The sequence below is a fragment of the Thunnus albacares genome, chromosome 10 (genome assembly GCF_914725855.1).
Source record: "Thunnus albacares chromosome 10, fThuAlb1.1, whole genome shotgun sequence".
Classification (NCBI taxonomy): Eukaryota; Metazoa; Chordata; class Actinopteri; order Scombriformes; family Scombridae; genus Thunnus; species Thunnus albacares.
Genome location: NC_058115.1, coordinates 13,790,078 through 13,810,201, shown reverse-complemented (window position 1 = coordinate 13,810,201; position 20,124 = coordinate 13,790,078). Strand labels below are relative to the sequence as shown.

The following is a 20,124-nucleotide window of genomic DNA, read 5'->3' as shown; positions in this document are numbered from 1 at the left end:
AGAAGTAAGAAAAGAGGTTGTTTCATTTATTTATCAAATATGAAATATTTATAGGATTCAATCTGCTGGCAGAGGAGGACCAGGCAGAACAAACTGTGGGTGGAAGAATCGCAAAGTTGCTTTATGGATGGATGTTAAAAAAAGCATCTGCCGGCTGCTCTGCATACATTTTCGCCCTAAATGACATTCCCAGGCTTTTAGGCAGTCATGACTGCGTCAGTTGACCTGCAGTGACAGCACACTGAGAGCCATTAACTCAACTGGACTTTGTCTGTCAGACAATGGGAGTGGGCACCTGCATAAAAGGTGAGGTGTCTACATATACACACAAAGGCACCTGCGGCTATCCAAAAAACTGCAGATGTTCCGGTTGAGCCAGTTTAACTGGAATGCATTTTCCCCCAAACAAACTGCAGCCTCACCTTATGTTTACTTTGTGAGAGTGAGAGCTGGCTTTTACTGAGGCTGGTCAATAAACCTTTCTAAAAAGAAATAGAAACAATAAAATGAGTCACCTAATCATCACCTGGGAACTGCTGCAACTATGACAGCGACTAACTTTTGGTGGAGGATTAGTTCCCTCTGAAAGGGAGAAGTTAATTACGTGGCTTTGATGCACCTAAAGTGCTGTTCAATTTGTGGTTAATCCTCATCAAACTGCGGCACAAGGATTATACATTTTGACTGACACCTTGTTCAAATTAAACTGCTGAAACACATCCTCACACACTCTGGAGCACATCTGTACGCTCTGCAGTCAAATGATCAAACACAGCCACAGACAGAGGGGTAGAAAGGGACCCAAAAAAAAAAAAAATTGAGAGAGGCAATGCTGAGACAGATCACATTCAGTGAGTTAGCAGCACTCTCTGCGTTAGACAGCATTTTAAATAAAATATGAACGCTGGAGAAGAAGGCGCTCCTACTTATACACCAACTTGTGACAAGCCATGATATTCTGAGAGACAGCACACCAAGCTCAGAGCTATCCCTGGGGAGACCCTTTCCTCTCCATCAGATAGACTATATGTCAGAACCATCATACATGGTCCCTCATCTCGCAACATCCGAGTCTCCTCAGTAGAGGCCAGACTGACCTGTAAGAAGCGGATAAGCACTTATGGGCTGACTTCCTCTGATCAGTAAAACAACAACACTACACTACAGTCATCAAGCAATAAGTTTCAATCCAGAAAAACATTACCCAGAACTAAAATCAAGTCCTGTTTAGGCCCCCCTTTCCTCTGCCGGAGCCATTAAACTCTTAGAGGCTTGAGAGGAAGGACCTGTATCAACATTGATATGAACATGTAAATAAGTCATGGCTAATCTCTCTCTCTCTCTCTCTCCCCCTCTCTCTTTCTGTTGCTCTCTCTCTCTCTGTAAAAGCCATATGTACATTTTTAGAATTCCCTGAGTTCTGCTGACGTGAAGAAAGAGATGAAAGATTCATGTTTGTTTAAAAAATTCAAACGTATGTCCTGAACTTTCGGTACATAGCCAATATGGATGAATTATTTAGTCTTGAGATGCAAGAAAGGGAATTTGGGGTTTGGACTTTGCAAATTAAATCCAAATAATCACAAACAAATGGATGACACTAGTGATTATGATCATCATGATCATCTGCTGTTACTGCTTTGAATGTCCAGCAAAGGCTAATATTCTCACAAATATGGAGGATGAGTTTAGGATTATTTGATTTTCTTTTACTCAGGTGTGTCCAGCAGGACTGACGTGGGCTGTTCTGGCACTTGCAGGTGATGAAAAGAGGCTGCAGAGCTGCAGGGTCAGTGAATGCACCAGCAGAGGGAGACCATGTCACATGACAGTGCTGTAAACACTGCTCTGCTTTATTTCCCCCCCCCTTTTTTTTTAAATGAATAGAAATGGGGCCACTCAGAGAAGTGAACATGTAAATAAAGTGATAAATGGTCTAAACTATTATGAGGCTGAATCAGAAGGCAGAATTTAATCATTTAGATCTTTATTTAATTGAAATAGTCACCCAAAACTTATTTTTGAATTAATTCATGACTAAGAACTAGTTGAGGAATTACTTAAAGTTTTGTATTTGAATATATGATATTTCCATAATTATTTTATATACGTGTACTATTTCGATCTCATTGCTTCATTTTCCTGTCGTCAAATTAAATGATATATTCATATTAAGGGCTGATTAAGGGTTAAACTCAGTCAGACGCGACACTGAAATCCGATACAGTTCTTGATGAGTTAGCCTTGTTGTAATAGAGAGCTTGTTACCACTGTGTTTTATGACTATCATTTCCACAGGTAGGTTTCTTGTCCTGATAACATTTCGGCACGAGCCTGTCAGCGGTAGTGAAAGCTCACGCGCTGCTGCACCGTCCCGTGCTCAACGCACTGCGTCATGGCGACAGCGGGGAAGAAGGAGTTACGCATTCCTTAATCGGACTTTTGGGAATATTACGCCGGCAGTCAGCGGACACATGTGTAAGTCGTTTTTAGTCCGTGTTGTTCAAACAGATGTCGGAGTATTTCGTCTTCTGAGGATTTTTCCTGTTGCGGTCTTACCTGTGCAGCCAGGTGAGCCGACACGACACCTGTGAGCACGTAGCAACACCCACGCAAGCAGTGTGTAATGTTTACTCCAAAGTTTTTCCTTATCTTACAATTACACATTATCAGACTGTCTGAATCAGAGATTGAAGTTATATTGTTAGTGAACTTATTGCTTTAGATACCGTAGAGGACTTTGGACAGTAATGCTGTAGGTCTGTTATTGTGAAGTTCCTGTCATTGTACTAGCTTTTCATTCGTTTCTCTTCCAGTATGGTGGATTACAGCGTTCCTGATGTACCAGAAACCCTAGTCACAAAGAGAGGTGGCCGTTTTAAAATGGAGGAGCTGGCTCTATTGGCCTTGCTGAAATGTCCTCTGTGTTTGGAGCAGCTGGATGTGTCCGCCAAGGTCCTGCCCTGCCAGCACACTTTCTGTATGTCCTGTCTGCAGGAGCAGGAGGCAGCCAACTCCCAGCTGCTCTGCCCAGAGTGTCTCGCCCCTGTCCCAGCCAGGACAGTGGAGGAACTCCCTGCAAACATCCTGCTAGTGCGGCTCCTGGAAGGGCTCCAGGGGTTTAAGGGGCCCGGCAGGCAGACAGCCCACGACGCAGTGGCCAGGGGCGTCATGACAGTCAGGGAGGGTCAGCAGCAGCAGGAGAGCCAACAGAGAGGGCAGCAAGGGCACAATGAGGTCAGTGCTCGACCCCGGCCTTATTCTGTGCATATCTATACACTACAACACATGCACCGCCTTTTGATGGTCGTAACTGTATTACTGTAACTGTCACACTGCAACAAAATTGAACACTGTATTGCAACTTGCATGCCCTGATTTTGCCAAGTGGAGGAGGAGAAGGGCCTTGCAGACCCTACAAACCATGCCTCCTCCAAAACATGCCCACTTATACACAACGCGTCAGTGGCTGAGGAAGACAATAGACCAAAGCAGATCAAAAATAAATAATTAAAAGTAGCAATCTTAACAACTATTAAGCAAAGAAATGAGGATAACCTAGTCTAGGTGTTTGAGCCACAGCAATATATGACTTTCAACGCAAATAATGTAGTCTAATCAATGAATGAATGCAAACAAAAGGTGGCTTAGGAAAATGAAATGATTTGAAAAAATAAGTATCAATATAGGTATTTTTGCAACTATTAAGCAGAAATAATGAGGAGAATCTATGAATTGTGTTAGTTTAACTGCTAAAAACATATTATACATGTTGATATTTATGAACATCAAAATGTAGTTTTCATACATTTTACAATGTGAATAATTGAATAACTTTTTCAAAATTCATATCATGGGATCATTAGTTTCAAACATGTGCATTTACTATAACTTGACAACATGATTTTTAGTCTGATTTCAGAATCTTACATTAGCCTTTGTAGTTTGATATGTTATTGGCATGGACTGAACAACCCTTCACAATCATTATAATTAATAACTGTCTACTTTTTAACACCACATAAGGGGGGCTCACTAATGCACTAAATCATTCACATTAATGTTATTTTTGGTGAGTCAGCACCACTAGGGATCCATTACAAAACCTTTACTGGAATCTTCATGCACTCCGTGAATGTAAACTATAAGGTTCATTAACCATATTTTGTTGAAGTTTGTCATTCTCTTCTGAGCTCCGTGTGCCATCTTTTCTTTTCCTGTGTCAACACCGGCCAAGCAGCTGAGATAAACAACATCATGTTTTTGGCGCGCTCTCTTCTGTGACCCAGAGCCACATAGATGGCTCTGCTGTGATCCTTCCAGCCCATGAACCATATTTGGAAGTTCAGCTTCCTTCATGTTCAAGCTGTGGCTGCAGCTGGATGTACTTTGGTCCTGAGACCAACATTTTGTATGATAGCCCTGAGACAATCAACATTTGTGATGTCATCACAGAGAGCCCTGCTGCCAATGCCTGCAAATTTTAAAAACAGTGCTATGTCCAACATGAAAGTTCTAAAATTTTATTTAAAACTAAATTTTATTTAGTTAGTTTATTATTATTATTATTATGATATTTAAATACATATTTGCTTTTTACATTCGCATTTTTTCACCATGGCTGTAAGGTAACATTAGCTTGCATAGGTGAGCTAACAGTTAGCCAGGTTGCTACTAGCGAAAACTGATGAGCATTACTGTCTTTCTGGCTCATAATGAAACAATCTGAAAGTACAGTAATATTTAGTGTGCCTAGTTAAAAAAAAAAGGTAAAACTTAGCTGTCTAGCAAACATGAGCAAGCTAGCTAGCTTTTTTTTTAGCTGTGCACACAATAAAAATATCAACATCTAAATATTACTTTCATATTGTTTCAGTTTGAACCAGAAAGACAGCAATGTTTGTTAGTTTTGGCTGGTGGCAACTTGGCTAAGTGTTAGCTCACCTTTGTAAGCTAATGTTAGCTTACTTCCATGGTGGCAAAATGCTAATCTAAAAAGAAATGATTTAATATCCTCTTAATAATAAGACTGTAGTAGCAGACTAGTATAAACTAACAAGTACATTTTAGAACTTTCATGTCAGTCTCACTTCGTTATGTGCACATCTTTGCACAGCTGTTTTTACCTCCTTTTTAAAAAAAAAATGTTTTGCAGGCATCAGCAGCAGGGCTCTCTGACGTTGACTGGCTGAGGCAGATGTTGTCCCAGGGCTATCATACAAAATGTTGGTCTCAGGACAACAACCACTTGGCAAAATCAGGATGTGCATGCAACCCAAAGTGTGGTCACAGTGTTGGGTAAGCTTAGGTTAGCCCATCTCCTACAAACACTTTACATCAATGCTGACCATTTTCTAAAGCTTAACAGTTTTTAAAAAACATTTTTAATACATTCGTTCTTTCACATCAACATCATTATTGGATTTTAAACATGATCTGCATGATATGGATCAAATCCTCTGTCACAGCATATGCATGTGTATATCATAATATTGATATATATCATGATGAAGTAAATTTTCTATGAAAATGAACTGGAAACCTGTTTATGTATTAAATAACCACACATAAACATCTATTTTTGGCTAATCTATCATAAATACTGAAAAATCCTAGTACTTCATCACATTGGTGTAAACAATTATATAAAATTCTAGTATTTCCATAAAGCAGTGCCGCTCATGGATTTGTAACATGGCTCACAATGACCTGATACACCCACACATGTTAAAGGGAGAGCTACTCTGTATAAACTGTATGGCAAATTTATGTTGCCTCACAGTATATATCGTCATATTGCCCACCACTATGATGTCTCTTTAATGTATTCCTCCACACTCTGAAATCGGGCTGTATGCCTCATTTCTGATCTATGAATTACTTATTCATTGCTGAGTGGGATTCTTCACCTTTTAACCATGAACAGCTGTATAAGATTACATGACACATAAAGAGCTGGAAAGTAATCTGAACTATCAAAATATTTCTTCTGGTAAAGTATGAGTCAGTATTTTCCCAAGTCTCTATTGCAATGAGATTTCCATAAACCTGTGCGAATTGTGTTTCGTTATTTTACAGCTGCATTTCAGTCTAACAATGATTTGCTTCTTGTATCACAGAGAACATGGGAGACCCCAACCCTCCTGAGTCCTGCGGAGAGGTCTATTATAACTTTAAACACCTACTGTATTGAGTAATAGCTTTAGGATTAAGAAGAATTCATTGAAAGTAATGCAGAAGATGCAGAATGCAGAAAGATCTCGAACTTATCAATAAGATTGGGTCATATAAATTGACATCTGATGGTAGTATTCCAGATACAGAAGTTAATGGTTGGGAGAAATTAGTTTCTTACATAAAACAGAGAAAGATTAAAGACCAAAAGTTATCTAATGAAGGACAGGATCAAAACACGACCAAGACAAAGCAGCCTGGACAAAGGCTTTTGCTGCATATCTTCTCCCTCATTTCCTGTCATCTTTTCACTGTAATAAAGGCTTTAAAACACCAGAAAAATTTAACAAAAATGTTATAAGACGAGAATTTGATTTAAACCCTGAAAACTCTATTTTAAATTTATAGTTAAAAGAGAAAAAAATGGTTTAAATTGTCATTCATTCTCATTTTATTTGCAGAATTTTTAGTTAAATGTAATAAAAAATGCAATTTAAAAGAAAATAACAAAATAGAAAGCTATGAATGTTTAAAAATAATTTATCTATATAGAGCAGGTCTGTACAACACACCTCACGCTGTCACCTAATTTAAACCCAGCAGAGATCTGCGGATCATAAATGTACTTCACAGTGTGTAAATCATTACACAGTGTTTATTAGATGCTGATGTTTTATTCTCTGAAACAATTAGAAACACAGAGACCTTCCCTCTCAATAGTACTATGTTCAGTATAAACTGTTCAGGGCGTTCAAGAGTTTACTTGTAATCCTTCACTTGAGTTCAGCCAGAGTTTGAAAAGCTCAGCTGAGTTCATGAGGGAGAGTTTGTGATCATCCTACCGTTTTAGACGCTTCAGACAACCTGCAGCTCAGAGCTGTGTTAGATAACTTATTCCAGCAGTATCCTTTCACTCATTCCGCGTATCACAAAAGTCCCATTTTAGTGGGCTCATCTTAGAATAACATCAACATACTGTAGAGATTAAATGCAAGCTGGACCTGATGAGGGAAAACTGTAGACAGTTTCTTGCTTTTTGTAATTATTTGCCAGTTGATTTGAATTCCTCAAAAGTTTTCTTCAAATCCAACTTCTCTTCTCAGGAATCATTTCTCAGCAGTATTATTCTTCTTCAGCTTTAATAAACAGCACAAATTGGGTCCCCTGACTGACTCTGTGGAAGACAACATCACTTAGTTACTGCTCAGAAAATTGTCCCAGAAATGACTCTTTTTTTTTTTTTTTTTTTTTCTGAGTATGAGATGGAGTAGGTATTATTTTTATTTTACTTTTTATTTTTTCCCTGAGAGTTGTGATCGTCCCAATCTTCAATGACATCAATCACATTTATGGATTGTAAACAGTTCGATGATATTTCACACTGTGTTATTAACACTGTATTATAGATAATTCTTCAAGAAAGATATTTCCATTTAACTTGTATATTTGTAGAAATCTAGAAAGTAATGCAATGCTCTTCTCTTTTTTTGAAGGACATTAGTTTTGTGAAGATTCACACAAGTTATAAAATATTCCTTATCACGTTTGTCTCTTGGCGGTTTCCTGTCTCTTAACCTTACTGAAAAAGTGTAACTGAAAACCGTGAAACACTTGATAACATCATCCTTAAAAGGAAAAAGAATGTGTCATATGAAACACATCTGCATATCTAGATAAGAATATTATACATCTGTGTCTTTTGGATACAAAATGTGTTAAAAACATAAGAGTTTTTCTCAGTCTGCCTACACTCTTGTACTGAAAACCAGGTTGCGGTGAACCGAAGGAGAATCACTGAGAGTGATACATCCTGATTGAAAGCCCGAAATGTGTGTTTGGACCAGACAGATGTTTTAGTCTGTGTGTTATCTTTCTTGTCTCTCTTTTTCATTAACAATATTTTGTACTACATTCCTTGTCCCCGGTGTGTAAAAGGAGCGATACAGGAGGTCATTCAGACTCAACATTTCATCTGCCTTTGCCAGGCCTGCTGACATTGAACTGCTCGTAGACTAAACTTACCTTTATTGTTTGCTTATAACACTCTGCTTTTTGCATATCAGGATTACCAGAACATTTGAATATATCTGGACAGGGACTTACCTTTTATTTATTGTTATTATTCTAATCACTTTGCTCATTTCACACTGGAATATTTGACTGTATCTGGATGTTATTAATCTGCAGCACTTTATGCCCTCATCTCATATCTTATTTATAACCAGACTATCATTCTTTATCCCCACTTATCCATTCTTTAGTCTTTCTGCTTATTCATCATAGCTGCTGTGTTCATGTACTTGTTGTCATCTGTAATTTAATGTATCTGCTTGCTACAACAATTTAATTTCCCTCCAGGGATTAATTAAGTCAACTATCTATCTATCTGGTCACAACTTGTCATAGTTAAAGATGAGGACAGAATAAATAGCTTCATGTTGGGCGTTCACCGTCTGAAATTGCAGTTATGTTGGCAATTTATCACCTTTAAAAGAGAGCTCAGCCTCAAGAGCTTTTGCAACCCAAAACCTATAAAAGAGTTTGATTTCACAATCTTGAGAAATGCAGTGAATCATGTTAAACAACGGACACCATATTTCCACATTCTATATATTTGACTTTCTTCTGTTCCTCAGGTTGCTGTCCGAGCTTCAACACGTTACCAACAAGGAGATTCACCGGTGCTCACGCCCTGTAATAGTATCACGCCGAAATACAAAGTGGATGAAGGCTGGCATCACGGAAACGCCGGTGACAGTAGCGGCGCGTCTGTCACTGCCAGCACGCCGCAGGCCGTCAGCCAGATGCCTCAGCTGCAGCCCCTCCAGCAGTCCCAACCACCGGCTCTCTGCAGAGCGCTGTACGACTTTAATCCTGAAGAAATGAATCTAGAAGACAGTAAATATTGTCTCAGCTTCCTGAAGGTTTGACTCTCAAACTACTTACTTAACATGGCAGTATAATGCTCATTTGCATAGAGTTCACTCACTTGTATGTGCACATCTTATCTTTTAAAATACTAGCAGGGTTTCCTGCCGTGTTGAATAGCAGAGATGGAAATAGAAATGAATATAACCTCCTCCAACATCATCATCACAAAATCTGCACTGTAATTAATACATAACAAGCACACATGCAGAAGATTAACACACTTTTATGAACTAAAACATTACTTTTAAAGGGAAAAGAACAATTGTGCTGTTTCGCCTTTATTATATTGCACTTAATGAGTGTGACATAGACTGTCATCTACTAACCAAACTGATCAGAAAACAAGATGTGTCTGGATGTGGGTGCTTAGCACCTCTGCTAAACAACTTCCTGGCAGAGGTTATAGCAAGTGTATTTGTATTGCACTTTTCAACGACAAGGCAATCCAACATCTCATAAGGCATAGAAAGGCATGAAGACAAGACATAAGAAAAACACAAGTCAATATAAAAACACACACAGGGAAACCCACTTAAGGATCATTTATCGGGAAGAAACTGCAAACATTTAACTGTTTTTTAATTTGCTTGATTTCTCTGGTTAATATCACTAAATGATTACTTTTGAACTTTAAATACTCATTTGTCAGTTTATCTGCATCTGCATTTTATGGACCAAACAATGTATTTATCAATTGGAATAAACAAAATATAGATCCATCAGTTATGAAAAAAAAAAAACTTGTTTGCTGCCTTTGGTGATACAACTATCACAATGTCCTTGTCAGTTCAGTTGCTTAGCTTAATTGACTCCCTGATTCACTGTCTGCATCCTCTGGTGTGGTTTATTTGAGCTGGTAGTGCATCTATGTATCATGTATAGCACAGGAAGTCCCCAATTGTACTAATACATAATGGTCAGTGGTCATTGCTTTTTGTTCTTTTCACTGTTTTGAAAGCCTAAAAATTGAGACTTGTACAACTGGAGGCACAGACCTCTGCTGCAGAGGTTGTTACTTACCCTGAAGGATTTCTGAGAGAGTTATATAAGGGCCTCAGTAGGCCTACTTAGTAGTGTGCTCTCCATTAATGCACACTTGAGCTTGCCTTTTTTGAAAATACAAATGCAGATGGTCAAATGGTTTTTAGAGCGAGGCTGGCCGCAGAAAGGACTGGGCCTGCAGACACAAAGGGCGTTCATGTCACATGCTGTGGGAGAAACGCTGGGCTTGGAGAGTTTCAGAGCTCAGTGCTCAGTCTCCAGGGCGAGCACACTCTGTTATAAGCACCTGGCAACTTGTTTTTTTTTTCTTCTTTACAGCAGTCTCTCTGCCTTTCACCTTGTTGTCACTTTTGCCACTCTTAAGTTCACTTCTCTCTGTGTGTGTTACTTATTTTTATCTACAGGGAGACATCCTTACTGTCATCAGACGGGTGGATGAACACTGGATTGAAGCCAAGCTAGGGGACAAAGTTGGAATTTGCCCTTTGCAGTTTACTGAGGTTAGTTCTTTCTTTCTTTCTTTCTTTCTTTCTTTATTTGAATGTGGGTTATGGCCTTTTCAGTGTGATGAGGGTTGACACCTGCCGTTTGGCCACTTTGCTCTGATAGTTTAGCTCTTGTAATGAATTGAACCATAGATGTCGTCGCTGGATGTCATTAATTCTGGGTCACTGCCGGGGTGCTACCTTGATTTCCATTCAAATCTTTGATTCATCCGTAAATGTCACTCCTGCGCCGCAAAGTGCTGAGGCAGAGAGCTAATCTCTGAAGCCCTGCTGTGTCTGCAGCTTCTTATTAGTGTGTGACTATGTGGCTTACTCAGGTTTGCAGAGCTTGCTTAGCTAGCTGACTGTCATTTGTTTTCCTCTGTACTTTCTGCCTCCAGGAATTAACTTCATGCATGCCAGGGAAAATTGTATTCGTTCATACATTGGGGTTAACGTAGTGCCTCATTCAGTTCCTCTTGTTTACTTTCCTCACTTGTCATCTGTTTTCCTAATTTTCTCTAACTCTTCCCCTCCCCTTATTAGTTCTCTCTTCCTCTTACTCCTCCTTTCCTCTACTGCTCATCCATGTCTTCTCCTAAAGCCCCGCCTCGGCAGTGCTCTCCATCCCTTTTCTACCTCTGTGCTCTTACTCTTTCATCCTCCTCTTTTCTCCTCTCCCCTCTCCTTCCTGAGCCTGCCTCTCCTCGAGTGTCGTGCAGCCAGGCGTGAAGACACAGTAATGCTTTCTCTGCTTGGGTGGCATAACAGCACATCACTGTGGGGAGTGAAAGCATTAACCCTGCCATTCCTGTCTGTGTGCCTGCCTGCCTGTCTGTGCAGCTCTATATTTCATGTTGCCTCCTGCTCCTCTCTCAGCGCCAGTCAACACTTCCTGGCTTATTGGCTGGTACTTATCCTCCTGTCTGTCTGCCTGCCTACCTGCCTGTCCAACAAGTTGTAGGGGTGAGTGGAGTAGTCATAAGTGGATGTATTTAGACAGCCGTTTCACTGATCAGCAGGAGCAGAGGTTGACAGGCGCTAGTAGCAGGTAGGAGCGAGTTGGAGAGGATTTTCTCGATTGAAGATTGACTGTTCTCTTTGTAAGGATTTGTCCTGGTTTTCACTGTGGTTTCTCTTCATGCATTCATCTCTTCCAGCCAAACTCAGTGACTGTCAAACTGCTAGAGGGAAAGAGTCGGAGGGGGGGTGACTCAGCAGAATTTCACCATCGGACCGGGAGCGGGGGCAAAGACAAGGCCACTGACGCATCCAACAGGACCACCCATTACAGAGTCCCTCAAGTTCCAGCAAAGACACCCATCATCAATGCTTTGCCTCTCTCCAACCAGAGGAAACAGCCCGGAGCCAGCAGCATCAACTTTCATCAGACGGTCAAAAGAGAGTCGACCAAAATCAGCAGTTTCAACAGCTCCAACCGTCAGGGTCACACACACCGGCTCTCTTTGCCCTCTGCCGCCCGGGGACACGCTCACCCCTCCAGAGTGAACTATCAGCGCATTAGACGCCACTCTGACAACACACACAGACACCTGTTACAGGTGAGTCATGTGCCAAAATATTTGCCTTTATGCATGTCACTTTGATGTGATAGTTTCATATTTTTATCTCTTTCAGTTTCCTCTTTCACAATTTGTGAGCTAAACTATGTTTGACTTTGTGTAGTTTGCAGTGAGTTGCTGTAAACATGTGGTTGGCAAAAGGCATGAAACTTTTCTGTGAGATAATAGGTGTTTTTTTTGAGGGATCAAGTTGTCCTCAGAGGCACAGGGAGGGAACCATGACACAAAGCTTAAGGAATGAATGTGAGAGAGGCATCGCCCTTGTATTGGCTGCTACATGATTAAGTGTCTCTCATTAAGACAACACAGATGTGGTTAAAAGGTTGGATATGAAATATGCAGGATTAAAGGAATGAAAGGACTGGAGGTGAGTGGACCGAAACGTTCAAAGGTCTTTAATCAACAGTCCTGGGACATAAGCCAGGGTTTCCCGTCAGAAGTGAATAACAGTCTAACAGTGTTTGTGTCCTTTTTCTTTCTCCAGCTAAAGAAAATAAAGAACTTGAGAGAAGTTTGGCAGAACAGTAGAGCTTTAGAAAAAACAAAAATGCTCCTTTGACTTGAACTAGAGGCCCAATTAAAGTACTTCTGTTAACTTTCAGGTAATGTCTTCTAAATTACTAAATTATTAGGTGAACACTCAAGTCTCAAAGACTCTTAAAACTGACTACAAATATAAGTATCTTTTGCCATTTTGGCTGTTTTTCATTCTTGCATGAAGCTGTTTCTGGCGCCTATGAATTAAATAAACTCATAATTTAGTGACGTTTGGGTCTCAAACTATGAAGACTGTCTTCTCACCGACTCTTTTCATATGACCAACATGATACGCCCTGCATATTTTATACAGACTGTATCGCATGACAGGATGATGGATGGAAGATTAAGACCTCAATAAGACAATTTCTAAATCAGACATTGTGAAACTCTTCAGGCAAGTGTTTGCATGTGGTAGACAGAGTAGTGATGTGGCTGAGGGTTCACATATACACTGCATTTCATTTTTCAAAATATGTTTATATGACCGTGCAGCATAACAGAAACACAATAACAAACCATGCTGTGAAAAACCCAAAGAATAATAAAATATGTACTTATTTAGTCTGATTACCTCACCTTAAAGCTTTTAATGTATACATGTCATGTCAACAATATTATGTAAGTCCATTCATGTACATTAGAAATAATGGCAAAATAATGAGGATACTGTAGTGCCAACTAGTGCTTGAGTGAAGTGCCGACATAAAAGTCTCTGCAAGGTTTAAGAATATAACCTGCTGCCAAGTGCCTTGCCCCCTGAGATAATGATTTCCTTTGAGTCAGTTGAAATTTCTCGGCTCTGCCCTGCAATTATACATGTCAGAGCATAAAATGCAAGACCTCATGCAGGTTGGAGAAAAACCAGTAGAGGAAGGGAGGTGGAAGAGACTTGAAACTTGAAATAAAAAATGAGGAAATGGGAGAGATAGAAAAGAAGGAGGAAATACTGAAGGAAAAGAAAGAATGGTGTAGAGCTGGCAAAAGAAACAGAAAACAAAATTTCCCAAGCTGCAAAAAGGCAAAACACAAGAAGTAGGAAGAGGAGGAAAAATAAGAGTGTGGGAGGCTTGGAGAGTCCCTCAGTGTGTCTGCTTATCTCTCTCATGCTGATGATGATGAGTCACTGGTGGTTTGTTACATAACAGACCCCTCTCTCTCTCCCCTGCCTTCACTCCTTCCTCTTCACTAAGCAGGTAACACTCACTCTCACATCAGTGGACCAGTAATAGCAGACAAGTCATGCACTTCCCTTTTTAAAGGAGAGGAGGGCTCCGTCCCTAAAGCTGAAGCTGAGCTCCCTACTGACCAAACCAGCATGTGTGCTATTCTTAGTGTTGCGCCCCATCACCTCTCACCTCTGGCTCCGCTGTTTCACAAGGAGATGCAGCTTCCCACCAACTGTAGATGAAACAATTAGTGTGAATATTGGCATGATTATGTAAGAACATAAATCAGGATGGAAAAGAGACAAAAAGTTAAATACCGTATCATACATCTCTGCTGCATCAAGATACCAGCTATCATTGTTACAAAAAGATTCTTTGTGAGGAACCCTGTCTGCCTCAAACTCACATCTTGAAATAAAGAAATCCAAAACACCAATTAATAGTCAAAATATCCGTCACATCTTTCTTGTTACCAAAGGTTTTTGTGCATTAAAATAATATTGACTGAACTGATTGAATGTATTGAGCCTCTCTGGGCTCATAAAAGTTGCCCTCAACCACACGACATTCATTCTATTAATAGAATAAACTTTCATAGTACAAAATGTGATTAATATAATTCAAGCTCATGTTATTAGTTCACAGAGTTTGGTGACATAATTTCCTGCATAGCTTCATCCAACTTCAGCCTGACTAAAGCCCTAATTAGTCAGAGTAATTGAAAGTGCTTGTGCAGGACCTTTTAATCAGTAATTGATTCTGACACATTTTCACTTTGTGTTCATCTCACAGCTAAAAGTATTGGTCATCCTGTGTGTCCGAAAACCCACTTTGTTTAGTTACTTACATGTATATGTGTATCACATTTTTACATACACATACGTAAGTGTTGAGCTTCACAAATAGATTTTTACATAATCTTTTTTGCTGGAATTTGGAGATTTTTCCTTCATTTTACAGCAAGACGTTTTGCAGGCTTATTCTTTCTGATAAAATTACTTAAAATATCACATGGCATTCTGATAATCGGAGATGTTTTTGTTTTTTGCTGATCTTTCTGAGTTCTGTATACAGTTAAAACACTTTGGATACATGTTTCTATGCACAGATAAATTTGTATTTAATATGATTAGAAAGGACACAGTACACAGTAGTGTATTGTAGGTCATTTTTGCTCATTCAGACTGAACAGCCAATCTCATCACAACTGGCCTCTGCCTTGTTTTTTCAATTGTCAGACAAAGACTTTGTGATTAAGTGCCATCATAAAACAAAACAGTAACAGGGAAAAAATTCTGTTGTGGCATTGAAATTGGCTTTGGGAAAAGAAATATTTTAAATTACAGAGAATAAATTACATACAAATGACAAATGACCTGCAGTTAACTCTTTTGTTATTGAGAAAAGACACAGGCTGAAATACCATTGCATAATAATGAGCTGTATCAGGATATTTTACAAATCCCATAGTTATATTATATATTTAAACTATATCTATTCATACAATTATTTATTCTATAAGATTTTATTTGTGTCTTTGACTTTGAACACTTCTGATTTCCATACATACATGTATATATTCTGTTAATTGGTTTATTTATGGCAGCAGGGATTCTAGAGGATGTCCCCTGTTTGAACAGAATAAGACTTTATTTGCTGTTCGGCCAGTAGAGGTATACTCTCCATGTAAATATAGCCACTGCCGTTGCTGGGTCACTGCACCTGGCCATAGCGTGACTGCAGCATAACTCAGACAGGCTCTTTGTATCTGATAAAACACAAACCAAGAATAGAAAAAGGACACAGAATAATAAAAAGAACTAAATAATTTAATACATGAAAAAAGTGGCGTTTGGCTTCTTTCTTGTTGCATTAAACAACATTTTCAAGATGTTACAAGATGAAAATTAAATTTCCCTCTTGCTGCCTTTATTTTCTCTACAGTAGAGGTGATGTAGAGAAAGCTACAACAGGAAGTTCTCACTATTTAGTGGTCAAGGCTGTGTCATAAAAGCCTTGCTCTATGCTCAGCGTACGCATGGACAAAGACATTATAGATGACAGTGATGAACATCCATCTGCTCATATAAGATGGAAGGCTTCAGGATATACTATCCTAACTTTATCTCTTTTTACTTCTGCCTCACAGCACTGCTTTTGACAAGTGAGAATGTGGTTGTAGCAATAGCTGCATCTTAATTAAGACTTGCTTTGTGTTTCTGTGAGGTACAGTGTGAATACATTGCAGCACATCAGGATCCAGGCACATGCTATATACAGAGAACCTTTGCCTACAGGCCAGTATTAATGCTTTAAGCAGTAGATGGGTGGTAGTGCTGTAAATAGCAGCAAGCATCTGCGGACGTCACTGAGGAGATAATAGGCACTGGGAAAGTTATTTTCATCCCTCTCTAATGATAACAAAAAGAAAACCTCACATGTGTGGGATTTGTTTGGTCAGAGGAGAAAATTAAAAGTATATAAAAAACCTCTTGCTAAAAGGCTTTTTCATCTTGGTAATTAAATAATTAGGTATTAAGCTTCATACTGTGTTGTTAACAGTTGGAGACACACCTCAGTGTCACTCCCTGCTAGACGCTGGCTGCGTCAGGCCTGACTCACTGCTTGATGACTTGAGGCCTGTCAGAGTTTCTTAGCGCTCAGCTTTGAAGAGAAGCTTGAATAAAATGCAAAAGACGTCTGTCATGCCATTACATATACATTTTACTGGTACTGTATGTTACATAGCTTAAAATATAAACAGTCTATATTGATAAAGATTGAGCTGAGCATTTCAAATAATCATGTCAGACGGGTGACAAATTGAAGGAAGAATCTGAATAAATGAGTGGAGAAACTCCGCAGATGCAGATGCAAGAGGACAGAGATGTCACTGAATGATCTGATGAATATGAAATTATGTGAATCATATGCTATGTCCTTCGCAGTCAACATATCTCAACCTAATTGAATATAGACTGATGTGTTTAGACAGCGCTCCCCACCATCATCGTTAAAATACTTAGTGAGGGAATATTTAGTTTAGCTTACCATATTTGGCAGTTTGAGCTTAAACGTCTGAGTTAAGCTTTAATTTGACTCCCTTTTTAAAGTTATGCAAAGGTCATTTTTCTGATTCCTGGCACCACAGAACCTAAAGGAACAAGTACCCATAAGATGGTCTTTGAGATACTTACGGGCTCTATTATTATATATATTGTGTACTGCTCTGAGTTGTGTTTGTATGCCTCTATTCTTCAAGTGTAACCATCCGAGCTTTTGGGAACTGATGTTTGCCAAAATGTACCCAACACACTTGTTCTAAGAGATCAGTAGTTTGTCTTTTAGTGTTTCCCCCTAATATCTTTTGGAAGAATAATGTTCATCCCTCTTTTTGAATTCAATATAATGATAATTTTGGATCCAACTCATTACAGAGTGAGAAGAAGATGACCAGTGAGACTCCACCCAACATCTCTATGGCTCTCGTGAACCCCCAGATGTCCTCTGCCCCTGCAGACAGCAAAAACTCCTCCACGCAGCAGCTTTCAATCAGTGTGTGAGTTACTGTTTTAAACCTTATATTAATTAAATGAAGGTGCAACATAACCATATACAAAGAAACACCAACCACTCGAATATCCATAAAATTGAGCTTAATCTGGATATATGTTGTAGAAAGCGTGGTAGTGACCCTCTGTGTGACTCCTCAGGTGTGCTGTCCTGTACTCCTATAAACCACGACGCCCAGAGGAGCTGGAGCTGAGGAAAGGAGAGATGGTGGGAGTCTACGGAAAGTTCAAAGAAGGCTGGCTGCGTGGGTTATCTCTTAGAACGGGCAAAGTAGGCATTCTGCCCAGCAACTACGTCACTCCTGTGCTCAGGTGAAAGGCTATGATCCCTGACTGCAGAATGTGGGGGCTAAATGACGTTTAGATTCAGGATTCAGTAGTTTAGTGTGGGCAGGAGGACATGTCATCATGTACACATTTATATGATTCATGAATTGGAAATATAAAGCTATATAACGAGCTGCAAATAAACTTAAACTACAGTATAACGTGATGTAAGTACTTCAGTTTTTTATATTAATGTGTCTCATTGCCTCACTGCAGAACATCGGCCAGACTTCTGGAGACCAAAGCAGCTAATGCGTCCGTACAGTATAACACAGTCTCTGGAAAGAAACCCACAGCTGCCAAGAATCCTGCTGTGGTCCTTGCTCTTGATCGGGTAAACGCTGATGGAGCGATATACTCAACAGGACAGGTCCCATCTGTGCCAAATGGAGCACAGCACGCAATGACATCCACTGGAGCTGGAAAATCGTCCTTCTGTGGGGGTTCACAAGGTTGGGACACCGTGAGGCGCATCTTTAACCCACATAGAGGTGAGTGAGCAACCAGCTCATCATCTAACATCTTGATTGAATTAGAGATTTCAGAAGGTTTTCAAAGATCATCTTTTAACTTTCTAAATGTATTTTTTTCAGGCTCCAACACGTTTTCTCATTCGTCCAATTTGAATGTCCCGTCCAACTTTGCACAAGTTCAGGCGTCCGGCTACTCACCTGCCCTGCAGAGGAAGAAAAACAGTGGCATCCTTCCTAACTCTGGCAGACCACTGCGCTGGATGACTGAGTCAGCAGCGCCCTCTGCTGCTTCAGTCCTGAAGGACAAGGACTTCATCACTTCTCATGAGGCAGCATTTCACCATGTTAGACAGCCCTCTAATGGCCCTCACTCAATTCTGGTCAGACCTGACTCACACAAGAACAATACAGATAAGGTAAAGTAATACTTTTGTATCATGCAAGAGCTTTGAGCTTGTATTTGTCATAAGTTATTCACTATTTATGCACTAATTTGTTTTAGTTTGCACTATTAAACTCAAAGTTCTGCATGTGCCTTACTGTAAACATTTTACTTCCCAAGCCTGCAAAGTCAGTGCGGTTCCTAACAGATGAAGACTCCCCTCCTCCAAGACTTCGGACCTCCTCCTGGTCCTCGGGAAGTCAGGTTCCCTCTAACAGCCGGCCTGGCCCCCCTCCGCTAGAAGTGTGGGCTCCATCACTCACCCTGGGAAGAGACGGACCAGGAATCATTCTTAAAGAAGGAAAAGCTCCTATTCTCAGGAAAGGCCTTGAAACAGCCATCACAGACCTGAATTCTAACCCCCAAAAACCAATATCATCATCCCAGCCGTCGCTCTCAGCCGTGTCAGCTCAGTTCAGCCCCAGCAGGTGTGTTGTATTTGTGCATTTGCCCTTGAAAACAGAGAGTGGTGATTAATTATCAGACAGAGGCGGCAGGCTTGAAAAATTGCTATTGATGTGACTCACTGCACAGAGATCTTTACTATCTTTTGCTTGTTTTCCTTCTCAGACACAGAGTGACCACAACGCATTTAGCCCAGACGGACTCTGAACTCAGTCTGCTTCAAGGAGAGTTCGTCCTTGTCCACAGACCTCGACCCGACAGACGAGTTCTGGTTACTCAGGAGAGCAGCGGCCACACAGGCTTATTTCACAGTAGTGTTCTTCAAGCCCTGGAGAGGCTCAGCTGACTGTGTAGTGTTACTGTAGTAGTATATTTCTATTTTCCCTGTGTTCAAAACTGCCAAATGACTTGACTGACCTGCTGAACAACAGGATGTGTGTTAAGGTCCAAAGGTTAATACTGCCAAATGACAATCCTATGAAGAAAGTGTTTATTTTTGTCCTGAGTGCATGTGAGAGTGTGATTAAATCTCCAGAGATTGAGTCCTTCAATGTATGTGCATGTATGTTACACATGTACGAATATAAGATTTTGCACAAAAATCCACCTAATGGCTGTTCCCTGTTCAAACCCATGTTACACGCATTGGTGAGTGCCTTTGTCAAAACCCACAAAGAAAACAAACTATATTTAACTATATTTAGAGAAATTATAAGGTAAAATATCTGTACTGCTTATGTGGTAATAAACTATACTTCCAGAACATTAGTAGGTGGTGTCTTATTTCCAGTATTTGCACAGAGTCTTGGTCAAATGCAAAAGTATTGCATTCAAAAATGTGTGTAAAATAAGCAACAGAAAGCAGACAAATATGTATAAGTATCACAATATGAAATTAGGCCTTATCTTTCTTCTAAAAAGTTAACACTCATGCAACAACTATTTTAATGTTGCAGCTGAGCTAACTATTCTATATAATGTTTTGGAGTTACTAAATGTTCTGCATGTCCTTATTCTGCAACCT

General features: G+C 39.8%; 1 protein-coding gene across 5 annotated transcripts; it reads left to right on the top strand.

The window, feature by feature from the left end:
* The first annotated feature begins 2,194 nt into the window (after window positions 1–2,194).
* On the top strand, window positions 2,195–19,868 carry sh3rf2 (SH3 domain containing ring finger 2). 5 transcript variants are annotated; one of them, XM_044363051.1, is made up of 12 exons: window positions 2,195–2,478; window positions 2,817–3,237; window positions 8,811–9,098; window positions 10,512–10,607; window positions 11,436–11,558; window positions 11,753–12,154; window positions 17,319–17,440; window positions 17,595–17,765; window positions 17,997–18,271; window positions 18,374–18,669; window positions 18,816–19,123; window positions 19,266–19,868. In XM_044363051.1, exons 2-12 carry the CDS (start codon window positions 2,818–2,820, stop codon window positions 19,444–19,446), a joined length of 2,682 nt encoding a protein of 893 aa, XP_044218986.1. In that variant the 5' UTR covers window positions 2,195–2,478; window position 2,817; the 3' UTR covers window positions 19,447–19,868. The 5 variants fall into 5 exon arrangements, with proteins under 5 accessions (XP_044218986.1, XP_044218987.1, XP_044218984.1 ...); XM_044363052.1 differs by having other exon boundaries at window positions 2,195–2,571; window positions 11,472–11,558; XM_044363049.1 differs by having other exon boundaries at window positions 2,195–2,571.
* The last annotated feature ends 256 nt before the right edge of the window (window positions 19,869–20,124 follow it).